This window comes from Salmo trutta, chromosome 15 (genome assembly GCF_901001165.1).
Source record: "Salmo trutta chromosome 15, fSalTru1.1, whole genome shotgun sequence".
Classification (NCBI taxonomy): Eukaryota; Metazoa; Chordata; class Actinopteri; order Salmoniformes; family Salmonidae; genus Salmo; species Salmo trutta.
The window spans coordinates 63150209-63165381 of NC_042971.1; the positions used below are offsets into that span (position 1 = coordinate 63150209).

Here is a 15173-nt window from a genome sequence, read left to right on the forward strand (position 1 = left end):
GTTTCATCAGACCAGAGGACATTTCTACAAAAAGTACTATCTTTGTTCCCAAGTGCAGTTGCAAACTGTAGTCTGGCTTTTTTATGGTGGTTTTGGAGCAGTGGCTTCTTCCGTGCTGAGCGGCCTTTCAGGTCATGTCAATATAGGACTCGTTTTACTGTGGATATAGATACTTTTGTACCTGTTTCCTCCAGCATCTTCACAAGGTCCTTTGCTGTTGTTCTGGGATTGTTTTGCACTTTTCGCACCAAAGTACGTTCATCTATTGGAGACAGAACGTGTCTCCTTCCTGAGCAGTATGACAGCTGTGTGGTCCCATGGTGTTTGTACTTGCGTACTATTGTTTGTACAGATGAACGTGGTACCTTCAGGCATTTGGAAATTGCTCCCAAGGATGAACCAGACTTGTGGAGCTCTACATTTTTTTCTGAGGTCTTGACTGAGTTCTTTTGATTTTCCCATGATATCAATCAAAGAGGCACTAAGTTTGAAGGTAGGCCTTGAAATACATCCACAGGTAAACCTCCAATTGACTCTAATGATGTCAATTAGCCTATCAGAAGCTACTAAAGCCATGACATCATTTTCTGGAATTTTCCAAGCTGTTTAAAGACACAGTCAACTTATTGTATGTAAACTTCTGACCCACTGGAATTGTGATACAGTGAATTTTAACCTCCATAGGCAAGGTGGGACGTTTGCAGCCAGTGGAATCGCGTGGCGCGAAATAGAAATACCTCAAAATTGCTATAACTTCAATTTCTCAAACATATGACTATTTTACACCATTTTAAAGACAAGACTCTCGTTAATCTCACCACATTGTCCGATTTCAAAAAGGCTTTACAGTGAAAGCAAAACATTAGATTATGTCAGGAGAGTACCCTGCCAAAAATAATCACCCAGCCATTTTCAAAGCAAGCAAATATGTCACAAAAACCAAAACCACAGCTAAATGCAGCACTAACCTTTGATGATCTTCATCAGATGACACTCCTAGGACATTATGTTATACAATACATGCATGTTTTGTTCAATCAAGTTCATATTTATATCAAAAAACAGCTTTTTACATTAGCATGTGATGTTCAGAACTAGCATACCCACCGCAAACCTCCGGTGAATTTACTAAATTACTCACGATAAACGTTCACAAAATACATAACAATTATTTTAAGAATTATAGATACAGAACTCCTTTATGCAATTGCGGTGTCAGATTTTAAAATAGCTTTTCGGCAAAAGCACATTTTGCAATATTCTGAGTACATAGCCCGGCCATCACGGCTAGCTAATTTGACACCCACCAAGTTTGGCCCTCACCAAACTCAGATTTACTATAAGAAAAATTTGATTACTTTGCTGTTCTTGGTCAGAATGCACTCCCAGGACTTCTACTTCAACAACAAATGTTGTTTTGGTTCCAAATAATCCATAGCTATATTCAAATACCTCAGTTTTGTTCGTGCGTTCAGGTCAGTATCCGAAGAGCGACGCGCATTTCGTGACAAAAAAATGCAAAATATTCCATTACCGTACTTCGAAGCATGTCAAACAATGTTTAAAATCAATTTTTATGCTATTTTTCTCATAAAATAGCGATAATATTCCAACCGGGCGACATTGTATTCATTCGAAGGCTGAAAGAAAAAAATTGAGAATTCTCATGAATGTATTAAAAATGTAAAAAATGAAATATCACATTTACATAAGTATTCCGACCCTTTACTCAGTACTTTGTTGAAGCACCTTTGGCAGCGATTACAGCATCGAGTCTTCTTGGGTATGACGCTACAAGCTTGGCACACCTGTATTAGGGGAGTTTCTCCCATTTCTTCTCTGCAGATCCTCTCAAGCTCTGCCAGGTTGGATGTGGAGCATCGCTGCACAGCTATGTTCAGGTCTCTCCAGAGATGTTTGATCGGGTTCAAGTCCGGGCTCTGGCTGGGCCACTCAAGGACATTCAGAGACTTGTCCCGAAGCCACGCCTGCATTGTCTTGGCTGTGTGCTTAGGGTCGTTGTCCTGTTGGAAGGTGAACCTTCGCCCCAGTCTGAGGTCCTGAGCGCTCTGGAGCAGGTTTTCATCAAGGATCTCTCTGTACTTTTCTCAATTCATCTTTCCCTCGATCCTGACTAGTCCCACAGTCCCTGCCGCTGAAAAACCTCCCCACAGCATGATGCTGCCACCACCATGCTTCACCGTAGGGATGGTGCCAGGTTTCCTCCAGACATGACCCTTGGCATTCAGGCCAAAGAGTTCAATCTTGGTTTCATCAGACCAGAGAATCTTGTTCGTCATGGTCTGAGAGTCCTTTAGGTGCCTTTTGGCAAACTCCAAGCGGGCTGTCACGTGCCTTTTACTGAGGAGGGGATTCCGTCTGGTCACTCTACCATAAAGACCTGATTGGTGGAATGCTGCAGAGATGGTTGTCCTTCTGGAAATTTCTCCCATCTCCACAGAGCAACTCTAGAGCTCTGTCAGAGTGACCATCGGGTTCTTGGTCACCTCCCTGACCAAGGCCCTTCTCCCCCAATTGCTCAGTTTGGCCGGGCAGCCAGCTCTGGGAAGAGTCTTGGTGGTTCCAAACTTCTTCCATTTTAGAGTGATGGAGGCCACTGTGTTCTTGGTGAAATTCAATGCTACAGAAATGTGATGGTAGCCTTCCCCAGATCTGTGCCTTGACACAATCCTGTCTCGGTGCTCTACAGACAACTCCTTTGACCTCATGGCTTGGTTTTTGCTCTGACAGGAACTGTCAACTGTGGGACCTTATATAGACAGGTGTGTGCCTTTCCAAATCATGTCCAATCAATTGAATTTACCACAGGTGGACTCCAATCAAGTTGTAGAAACATCTCAAGGATGTTCAATGGAAACAGGATGCACTTGAGCTCAATTTACAGTCTCATAGCAAAGGGTCTGAATACTAATGTAAATACGTTTTTTTCAGTTTTTTATTTGTAATAAATTTTAACATTTAAAAAAACTGTTTTCACTTTGTTGTTATGGGGTATTGTGTATAGATTGTTCAGGATTTTTTGTTTATTGAATCCATTTTAAAATAAGGCTTTAATGTAACAAATGTGGAAAAGGTTAAGGGGTCTGAATACTTTCCGAAGCCACTGTACCTAGTGACTTGGACTGATGTGGCTTGGGGAAAGTGTAACGTTCATCGTGAGGAATGGACCAAGGTGCAGTGGGTTGAGTGCTCATAATTAAACTTTTAATGTGAACACTTATAACCAACAAAACAAGAAAACAATGAACGACGAAAAACAGTCTTGAAGGCAACATACAAGAACAACCTCCCACAAAACCCCCATGAAAACAAACTCCTAATTATAGGACCTTCAATCAGAAGCAACGATTACCAGCTGCTTCCAATTGAAGGTCCAACCCCAATAAACTAAACATAGAACTACAATAGACTAGACAGAACATAGAACTATACTAACATAGAACAATACAAAAAACCCCGGAATACATAAAGCAAAACCCCTCTACATACACATACAACCTGAACCATATAAAACAAATACCCCCTGCCACGTCCTGACCAAACTACAATAACCAATAACCCCTTATACTGGTCAGGATGTGACAGGAAGAAGCTGTTTAGAAGCCTCTTGGACCTAGACTTGGCGCTCCGGTACCGCTTGCCGTGTGGTAGCACAGAAATAAGAAATTAGCCTCTGTATCAGTCTGAACCTGTCCTATCTGAACAGACACAGATAGAGTTTAAGAATGTACAGCCTCGTCCTGTCTAACAGGAGATCAGACAGGTAGAGGTTAAGCCTGTTCAGCCTCTAACGGGAGATCAGACAGGTAGAGGTTAAGACAGGTACGCCTCCCCCTGTCTAACGGGAGATCAGACAGGTAGAGGTTAAGAATGTACAGCCTCCCCCTGTCTAACGGGAGATCAGACAGGTAGAGGTTAAGACTGTACAGCCTCCCCCTGTCTAACGGGAGATCAGACAGGTAAAGGTTAAGACTGTACAGTCTCGTCCTGTCTAACGGGAGATCAGACAGGTAGAGGTTAAGACTGTATAGCCTCCCCCTGTCTAACAGGAGATCAGACAGGTAGAGATTAAGACTGTACAGCCTCGTCCTGTCTAACGGGAGATCAGACAGGTAGAGGTTAAGACTGTACAGCCTCGTCCTGTTTAACAGGAGATCAGACAGGTCATAATATACCCACTTGGCCCCCTAGGACCATACAATTACCTAATTGGCAATTACAACCAATAAACTGGTTCTCTACAATGTAAAATGGAAATTTCCACATCTATTGTTACATTGGTCGGTCTTATTCATACTTCATGATTATTAATGATAACGCCGTGTATAAATGACATGGGAATCAGACACGCGGAGCTCCGACATAAAACCTGGGAAATATGAGCAAAGGAAACCGTTGAATTATAATGAGCTGTCACGTTCCTCGTATTCTCCCTCATCGGAAGATATGTCGAAATCACTTGATGACCAATACGCAGCAGGTTGACTGTCCCACATCATATTTATTATAGATGGAAACGACAAAACAAAATAAACACGCAAAGGCGAAAGGTGACAGTTTCACCAGAGAAACGAAACACAGTGCAAAATACAATTACCCACAAATACCAAACACAAACACACCCCACTATATGGGACTCTCAATCAAAGGCAGATAGACAACACCTGCCTTCAACTGAGAGTCCCAACCCCAATTAACCAAACATAGACATACACCTACACATAGAAAACCTAACCTAGAACCTAACCCAACACTCACAACCCCACTATACCATAACCAAACATAACTCTGCCACGTCCTGACCAAATATAATACAAAATTACCTAAGTATATGGTCAGGACGTGACATGAGCAGAACCTCTATACCTCATGAGTCTTGCGAACGTTCACGATAACCATCGCATTTCCCTCAGAGGGTAAGAAAATGGTTGGCTAATTTAAAATGTATTCTAGGCCTAACCAATCACGAGACAGAAAAAGTCTACGTGGTGTAATAAACGGCACGTGGACGGAATTAAGAAACGTTCCCAATTACTGTGGTATTAGATGTGAAAGCAACAGCCATCATTTCAACAAGAGAACAAAGCTCTCTCCACTGGCTGGAGTTTGGTGGGTCTATGGCGGGTCTATGGTGGGTCTGTGGTGGGTCTATGGCGGGTCTATGGCGGGTCTATGGTGGGTCTATGGCAGGTCTATGGTGGGTCTATGGTGGATCTATGGCGGGTCTGTGGTGGGTCTATGGTGGGTCTGTGGTGGGTCTATGGCGGGTCTATGGCGGGTCTATGGTGGGTCTGTGGTGAGTCTATGGTGGGTCTGTGGTGGGTCTGTGGTGGGTCTATGGTGGGTCTATGGCGGGTCTATGGCGGGTCTATGGCAGGTCTATGGTGGGTCTATGGTGGGTCTATGGTGGGTCTATGGCGGGTCTATGGCGGGTCTATGGCGGGTCTGTGGTGAGTCTTTGACACAGTAATAACTAATTTTAAACAAATTCTAATGAAATCCATTACCAGAAAGGAGTGGCAGCTTTACACCAATCAGAGCCATTACCAGAAAGGAGTGGCAGCTTTACACCAATCAGAGCCATTACCAGAAAGGAGTGGCAGCTTTACACCAATCAGAGCCATTACCAGAAAGGAGTGGCAGCTTTACACCAATCAGAGCCATTACCAGAAAGGAGTGGCAGCTTTACACCAATCAGAGCCATTACCAGAAAGGAGTGGCAGCTTTACACCAATCAGAGCCCTTACCAGAAAGGAGTGGCAGCTTTACACCAATCAGAGCCATTACCAGAAAGGAGTGGCAGCTTTACACCAATCAGAGCCATTACCAGAAAGGAGTGGCAGCTTTACACCAATCAGAGCCATTACCAGAAAGGAGTGGCAGCTTTACACCAATCAGAGCCATTACCAGAAAGGAGTGGCAGCTTTACACCAATCAGAGCCATTACCAGAAAGGAGTGGCAGCTTTACACCAATCAGAGCCATTACCAGAAAGGAGTGGCAGCTTTACACCAATCAGAGCCATTACCAGAAAGGAGTGGCAGCTTTACACCAATCAGAGCCATTACCAGAAAGGAGTGGCAGCTTTACACCAATCAGAGCCATTACCAGAAAGGAGTGGCAGCTTTACACCAATCAGAGCCATTACCAGAAAGGAGTGGCAGCTTTACACCAATCAGAGCCATTACCAGAAAGGAGTGGCAGCTTTACACCAATCAGAGCCATTACCAGAAAGGAGTGGCAGCTTTACACCAATCAGAGCCATTACCAGAAAGGCCTCCTGCTCTGGCCTCGCCTGCTCATACTAACGTCACGTCATACAGGGTTGTGCTGCTGTTCCATTGTTCTACACTGGATTTGGAGGAACAGAGAATGTGTTGTTTTCTTCCTAACGTGTAGGACAGGGCCATTCAACTGTTACCCTACGAGGTCCGTAGCATGCTGCTTTTCTGTCCCACTTCATCATTCATGTCACACAGCTGGTGTCCCAGGTCTAAATCAGTCCCTGATTAGAGGAGAACAATGACAAAATGGTGGAACTGGCTTCAAAGTCCGGAGTTGAGTTTGACCACTCAAAAACGCCAAGCCTTTATTTGATCCATTTAAGACGATTAATATGTCTTTTTCATGTGTTCTTTTTTGTTCTTTCATTGTAGGTTGGAGTCAGAGATTGGTCTGTTGGAGAGCGAGGAGTGTCAAATCTCAGCTAAAGAACAGATCCTCAGAGAGAGACTGAGAAAGACTGAGAGGTCCATAGAAGACCTACAGAAAGTAAGAGAACATTCATCGACACAGAGAAAGAGAACATTAATCTACACAGACAGAGAGAACATTCATCTACACAGACAGAGAGAGAGAGAACATTCATCTACACAGAGAGAGAGAGAGAACATTCATCTACACAGAGAGAGAGAGAGAGAACATTCATCTACACAGACAGAGAGAGAGAGAACATTAATCTACACACAGAGAGAGAGAAAACATTCATCTACACAGAGAGAGAGAGAGAGAACATTCATCTACACAGAGAGAGAGAGAGAGAACATTCATCTACACAGACAGAGAGAACATTCATCTACACAGACAGAGAGAGAGAGAACATTCATCTACACAGAGAGAACATTCATCTACACAGAGAGAGAGAACATTCATCTACACAGACAGAGCGAGAGAGAGAACATTCATCTACACAGAGAGAGAGAGAGAACATTCATCTACACAGAGAGAGAGAGAGAGAACATTCATCTACACAGAGCGAGAGAACATTCATCTACACAGAGAGAGAACATTCATCTACACAGAGAGAGAGAGAACATTCATCTACACAGAGAGAGAGAGAGAGAGGACATTCATGTACACAGAGAGAGAACATTCATCTACACAGAGAGAGAACATTCATCTACACAGAGAGAGAGAACATTCATCTACACAGAGAGAACAGAGAGAGAACATTAATCTACACAGAGAGAGAACATTCATCTACACAGAGAGAGAACATTCATTACTCTACACAGAGAGAGAACATTCATTACTCTCCACAGAGAGAGAGAACATTCATTACTCTACACAGAGAGAGAGAACATTCATTACTCTACACAGAGAGAGAGAACATTCATTACTCTGCACAGAGAGAGAGAACATTCATTACTCTGCACAGAGAGAGAGAACATTCATTACTCTACACACAGAGAGAGAGAGAACATTCATTACTCTACACACAGAGAGAGAGAACATTCATTACTCTACACAGAGAGAGAGAGAACATTCATTACTCTACACAGAGAAAGAGAGCATTCATTACTCTACACAGAGAAAGAGAGCATTCATTACTCTACACAGAGAGAGAACATTCATTACTCTACACAGAGAGAGAGAAAATTCATTACTCTGCACAGAGAGAGAGAACATTCATTACTCTACACACAGAGAGAGAACATTCATTACTCTACACACAGAGAGAGAACATTCATTACTCTACACACAGAGAGAGAGAACATTCATTACTCTACACAGAGAGAGAGAGAACATTCATTACTCTACACAGAGAGAGAGAGAACATTCATTACTCTACACACAGAGAGAGAACATTCATTACTCTACACACAGAGAGAGAGAACATTCATTACTCTACACACAGAGAGAGAGAACATTCATTACTCTACACAGAGAGAGAACATTCATTACTCTACACACAGAGAGAGAGAGAACATTCATTACTCTACACACAGAGAGAGAGAGAACATTCATTACTCTACACACAGAGAGAGAGAACATTCATTACTCTACACAGAGAGAGAGAGCATTCATTACTCTACACAGAGAAAGAGAGCATTCATTACTCTACACAGAGAGAGAACATTCATTACTCTACACAGAGAGAGAGAACATTCATTACTCTGCACAGAGAGAGAACATTTATTACTCTACACACAGAGAGAGAACATTCATTACTCTACACACAGAGAGAGAACATTCATTACTCTACACACAGAGAGAGAGAGAACATTCATTACTCTACACACAGAGAGAGAGAGAACATTCATTACTCTACACACAGAGAGAGAGAACATGCATTACTCTACACAGAGAAAGAGAGCATTCATTACTCTACACAGAGAGAGAACATTCATTACTCTACACAGAGAGAGAGAACATTCATTACTCTACACAGAGAGAGAACATTCATTACTCTACACAGAGAGAGAGAACATTCATTACTCTACACAGAGAGAGAGAGAACATTCATTACTCTACACAGAGAGAGAGAACATTCATTACTCTACACAGAGAGAGAGAACATTCATTACTCTACACAGAGAGAGAACATTCATTACTCTACACAGAGAGAAAGAACATTCATTACTCTACACAGAGAGAGAGAGAACATTCATTACTCTACACAGAGAGAGAGAACATTCATTACTCTACACAGAGAGAGAGAACATTCATTACTCTACACAGAGAGAGAACATTCATTACTCTACACACAGAGAGAGAGAGAACATTCATTACTCTACACACAGAGAGAGAACATTCATTACTCTACACAGAGAAAGAGAGCATTCATTACTCTACACAGAGAGAGAACATTCATTACTCTACACAGAGAGAGAGAACATTCATTACTCTGCACAGAGAGAGAGAACATTCATTACTCTACACACAGAGAGAGAACATTCATTACTCTACACACAGAGAGAGAACATTCATTACTCTACACACAGAGAGAGAACATTCATTACTCTACACACAGAGAGAGAACATTCATTACTCTACACAGAGAGAGAGAGAACATTCATTACTCTACACACAGAGAGAGAGAGAACATTCATTACTCTACACACAGAGAGAGAACATTCATTACTCTACACACAGAGAGAGAACATTCATTACTCTACACACAGAGAGAGAACATTCATTACTCTACACACAGAGAGAGAACATTCATTACTCTACACAGAGAGAGAGAGAACATTCATTACTCTACACACAGAGAGAGAGAGAACATTCATTACTCTACACAGAGAGAGAGAGAACATTCATTACTCTACACAGAAAGAGAGAGAACATTCATTACTCTACACACAGAGAGAGAACATTCATTACTCTACACACAGAGAGAGAACATTCATTACTCTACACAGAGAGAGAGAGAGAACATTCATTACTCTACACAGAGAGAGAGAGAGAACATTCATTACTCTACACAATCTTTAATGTCTTCTCGTCCTGTCTGTTTCTTGTCTTTCCAGAGTCTTCAGAATGAACATGGTGAGTGATCTATTATCTACATACTATTGATCATTATTGATTGATTAATTGATTGGTTTTAATTTGTGTTGAAAAAATAAACACTATTTTCCAATGTAGTCCTGGATGTTAAAATCATGGTTATTCAATTAAGGTCACAATCAACAGCTCGACATGCCTCTGAAAGACCTCTTTGTACAAGCAAGCTCCCTCTGTACACACACACACACTGCTCTCTCCCTCTCTACTCATCTCCCTCTGCTCTCTATACTATCTCCCTCTGCACTCTCTCCCTACCTACCTCTGCTCTCTACCTACCTCTGCTCTCTACCTCTCTACCTACCTCTGCTCTCTACCTCTCTACCTACCTCTGCTCTCTACCTATCTCCCTCTGCTCTCTACCTATCTCCCTCTGCTCTCTACCTATCTCCCTCTGCTCTCTACCTATCTCCCTCTGCTCTCTACCTATCTCCCTCTGCTCTCTACCTATCTCCCTCTGCTCTCTACCTACCTCTGCACTCTACCTACCTCTGCTCTCTACCTATCTCCCTCTGCTCTCTACCTACCTCTGCTCTCTACCTACCTCTGCTCTCTACCTATCTCCCTCTGCTCTGCTCTCTCCCTCTCTACTCTCTCTGTAACGGCTGTCGTAGGAGAGAGGACCAAGGCGCAGCGGGTTGCGTGCTCATCATTATAATTTATTAAATAAACGTGAACACGGAAAACAAGAAAATAAAGAACGACAGACCGACAGTTTCACAGGCTACAATAATAACAGCAGTGCGAAATACAACTACCCACAATTAACAACCCCAAACACATACCTATATATAGGAGTCTCAATCAGAGGAAAATAGAAACACCTGCCTCCAATTGAGAGTCCACACCCAAACCTAAACATAGAAAAACTAAACAGAACGTAGAAAATACAACCTAGAACATACCCAACACCCAGAACGAACAAATCACACACCCTAAACACAACCAACCACCCTGAACCAACCAAAACAAATACCCTCTGCCACGTCCTGAACTACAATACAAATAATACCTAAACTGGTCAGGACGTGACACTCTCTCTCTGCATTCTCCCTCTCTACTCTCTCCGTCTTCCTCTGCTCTCTCCCTCTCTACTCTCATCCTGTCTCCCTCTGCTCTCTCCCTCTCTACTCTCTCCCTCTGCTCTCTCCCTCTCTACTCTCTCCCTCTGCTCTCTCCCTCTCTACTCTCTCCCTCTGCTCTCTCCCTCTCTACTCTCATCCTGTCTCCCTCTGCTCTCTCTCTCTCTACTGTCTCCCCTCTCTACTCTCTCCCTATCTCTCTCTTCTCTCTCTCTCTCTCCCTCTGCTCTCTCTCTACTGCCTCCCCTCTCTACTTTCTACTTTCTACTCTCTGTCTCTATCTCTGCTTTCTATCTCTCTGCTGTAATTCTCTCTCTCTCTGCGTAATTCTCTCTCTCTGTCTCTCTCTCTCTCTCTGCGTAATTCTCTCTGTCTCTCTCTCTCTGCGTAATTCTCTCTGTCTCTCTCTCTCTGCTTTCTATCTCTCTGTCTCTCTACTCTCTGTCTCTATCTCTGCTTTCTATCTCTCTGCTGTAATTCTCTCTCTCTCTCTCTCTCTCTCTCTCTCTCTCTCTCTCTCTCTCTCTCTCTCTCTCTCTCTCTCTCTCTCTCTCTCTCTCTCTCTCTCTCTCTCTCTCTCTCTCTCTCTCTCTCTCTCTCTCTGCCACATTAGCCCCTTGGATCGTTTCCCTCCTACCTCAGCGGTACCATTGATTGCTCCAACATAAGACAGTAGCCCTGTACTTTGTTTCCCCTGATCCACCTATTCACAGGGAATCCCCCCAACCCAGGGCCGCTCTGATCCCCTCTAATGCACCTCTCTACACATTCTGCTGAACGTAGCACTGGGCTGGGGGAAAGAAGAGAAAGAGTTACAGAGAGAGAGGGGGAGAGAGGGATACACAGAGAGAGCGAGAGAGGGAAGAGACGGGGAGAGAGGGTTTAGAGAGAGAGAGAGAGAGAGAGAGAGGGAGGAGACGGAGGGAGAGAGAGAGAGAGAGAGAGTTACAGAGAGAGAGGGGGAGAGAGGGATACACAGAGAGAGCGGAGGAGGGAAGAGACGGGGAGAGAGGGTTTAGAGAGAGAGAGAGAGAGAGAGAGAGAGACGGGGGAGAGAAAGGTTAGAGGGAGGGAGGGAGGGAGGGAAGAGAGAGAGGGTGGGAGGGAAGAGATGGGGGGCATAGAGAGAGGATGAGTGACAGACAGTGGGTGGAGGGACAGAGAGAGAGAGAAACACAGAGTGTGTGTGTTGGGGGTGGGTGTTAGGGTGATGACAGGGACAGGGGTAAAGCAGGAGAGTGGTGGACAGGGCACCAGTCTGACTTCCTCTCCTGCTCTCCGCCCCAACCAGATGCTGTGAGTAACGCCTGTCCCCAGCAGCCAGACCAGCTCCCCGACCAGCCAGACATCAGAGACTCCACCACCACCTCTACTCACCAGGCCCCAACCTCAGCAGCACCTGCCTCTGGTGAGCACCCAAGGAAACCTGGTAGGTGCTGGGGAGTGGGGGGTGGGGGGGTTGAGGCTTGTTGGACCGGAGCCAAGAGAGGACAGGACCAGGGGTGGTAACTAGTACAGGACCAAGGGTGGTAACTAGGACAGGACCAGGGGTGGTAACTAGGACAGGACCAAGGGTGGTAACTAGGACAGGACCAGGGGTGGTAACTAGTACAGGACCAAGGGTGGTAACTAGGACAGGACCAGGGGTGGTAACTAGGACAGGACCAGGGGTGGTAACTAGGACAGGTCCAGGGGTGGTAACTAGGACAGGTCCAGGGGTGGTAACTAGGACAGGACCAGGGGTGGTAACTAGGACAGGACCAGGGGTGGTAACTAGGACAGGACCAGGGGTGGTAACTAGGACAGGTCCAGGGGTGGTAACTAGGACAGGACCAGGGGTGGTAACTAGGACAGGTCCAGGGGTGGTAACTAGGACAGGTCCAGGGGTGGTAACTAGGACAGGACCAGGGGTGGTAACTAGGACAGGTCCAGGGGTGGTAACTAGGACAGGACCAGGGGTGGTAACTAGGACAGGTCCAGGGGTGGTAACTAGGACAGGTCCAGGGGTGGTAACTAGGACAGGACCAGGGGTGGTAACTAGGACAGGTCCAGGGGTGGTAACTAGGACAGGTCCAGGGGTGGTAACTAGGACAGGTCCAGGGGTGGTAACTAGGACAGGACCAGGGGTGGTAACTAGGACAGGTCCAGGGGTGGTAACTAGGACAGGTCCAGGGGTGGTAACTAGGACAGGTCCAGGGGTGGTAACTAGGACAGGACCAGGGGTGGTAACTAGGACAGGTCCAGGGGTGGTAACTAGGACAGGTCCAGGGGTGGTATCTAATGGCGATTCCAGGTGCAGGGACGGAGTGATAGAGCCCCAATCCAGAGACAGCTAAAGCTGCGATACAACCAACCACACACACGATGCAGTGCAGACTTAAAGGGCCAGCAGCGCAACAGGAACAACACACTCCCTCGCAGAGAGAATAACACACTCCCTAGCAGAGAGAACATCACAGTCCATAACTGAGAGAACAACACACTCCCTAGCAGAGAGAAGAACACACTCCCTAGCAGAGAGAACAACACACTCCCTAACAGAGAGAACAACACACTCCCTAGCAGAGAGAACAACACACTCCCTAGCAGAGAGAACAACACACTCCCTAGCTGAGAGAACAACACACTCCCTAGCAGAGAGAACAACACACTCCCTAGCAGAGAGAACAACACAGTCCATAACTGAGAGAACAACACACTCCCTAGCAGAGAGAAGAACACACTCTATAGCAGAGAGAACAACACACTCCCTAACAGAGAGAACAACACACTCCCTAGCAGAGAGAACAACACACTCCCTAGCAGAGAGAACAACACACTCCCTAGCTGAGAGAACAACACACTCCCTAGCAGAGAGAACAACACACTCCCTAGCTGAGAGAACAACACAGTCCCTAACTGAGAGAACAACACACTCCCTAGCAGAGAGAACAACACACTCCCTAGCAGAGAGAACATCCCAGTCCATAACTGAGAGAACAACACACTCCCTAGCAGAGAGAAGAACACACTCCCTAGCAGAGAGAACAACACACTCCCTAACAGAGAGAACAACACACTCCCTAGCAGAGAGAACAACACACTCCCTAACAGAGAGAACAACACACTCCCTAGCAGAGAGAACAACACACTCCCTAGCAGAGAGAACAACACACTCCCTAGCTGAGAGAACAACACACTCCCTAGCAGAGAGAACAACACACTCCCTAGCAGAGAGAACAACACAGTCCATAACTGAGAGAACAACACACTCCCTAGCAGAGAGAAGAACACACTCCCTAGCAGAGAGAACAACACACTCCCTAACAGAGAGAATAACACACTCCCTAGCAGAGAGAACAACACACTCCCTAGCAGAGAGAACAACACACTCCCTAGCTGAGAGAACAACACACTCCCTAGCAGAGAGAACAACACACTCCCTAGCAGAGAGAACAACACACTCCCTAGCTGAGAGAACAACACAGTCCCTAACTGAGAGAACAACACACTCCCTAGCAGAGAGAACAACACACTCCCTAGCAGAGAGAACAACACACTCCCTAACTGAGAGAACAACACACTCCCTAGCAGAGAGAACAACACACTCCCTAGCAGAGAGAACAACACACTCCCTAACTGAGAGAACAACACACTCCCTAGCTGAGAGAACAACACACTCCCTAGCAGAGAGAACAACACACTCCCTAGCTGAGAGAACAACACACTCCCTAGCAGAGAGAACAACACACTCCCTAGCTGAGAGAACAACACACTCCCTAGCTGAGAGAACAACACACTCCCTAGCTGAGAGAACAACACACTCCCTAGCTGAGAGAACAACGGGGAACAACTTCATAGAGCAATGTGCTCATGTCAGCTCAGAGTAGGAACCGAGCGAACAGACAGAAAGATGGAACAAGAGATGGAGGCAGAGACAAACGACAGGAACACTGCCACACCTGTTGATCTAGGGTTATAACACTTTAAAACTGGAGATACCCTGGGACTGGTTATAACACATTAAAACTGAAGATACCCTGGGACTGGTTATAACACGTTACAACTGGATATTCCCTGGGACTGGGACTGGTTATAACACCAGTGTTGATGGATATTCCCTGGGACTGGGCTGGTTATAACACCAGTGTTGATGGAGATACCCTGGTACTGGGCTGGTTATAACACCAGTGTTGATGGATATTCCCTGGTACTGGGCTGGTTATAACACCAGTGTGTTGATGGAGATACCCTGGTACTGGGCTGGTTATAACACCAGTGTTGATGGAGATACCCTGGGACT

The 15173-nt window shown here is 45.3% G+C and overlaps 1 protein-coding gene across 4 annotated transcripts in view; it reads left to right on the forward strand.

Moving 5' to 3' along the window:
* Positions 1-15173, forward strand: part of palm2akap2 (PALM2 and AKAP2 fusion) — a 166338-nt gene that overhangs the window by 71140 nt on the left and 80025 nt on the right. For 3 of the 4 annotated variants that reach the window (XM_029692451.1, XM_029692453.1, XM_029692455.1), the window contains exons 4-6: positions 6677-6791; positions 9773-9791; positions 12183-12320. In XM_029692451.1, coding sequence (XP_029548311.1) covers positions 6677-6791; positions 9773-9791; positions 12183-12320 — 272 coding nt within the window. The remainder of the gene's footprint in view (positions 1-6676; positions 6792-9772; positions 9792-12182; positions 12321-15173) is intronic. The other variant, XM_029692452.1, reaches the window with a different exon arrangement.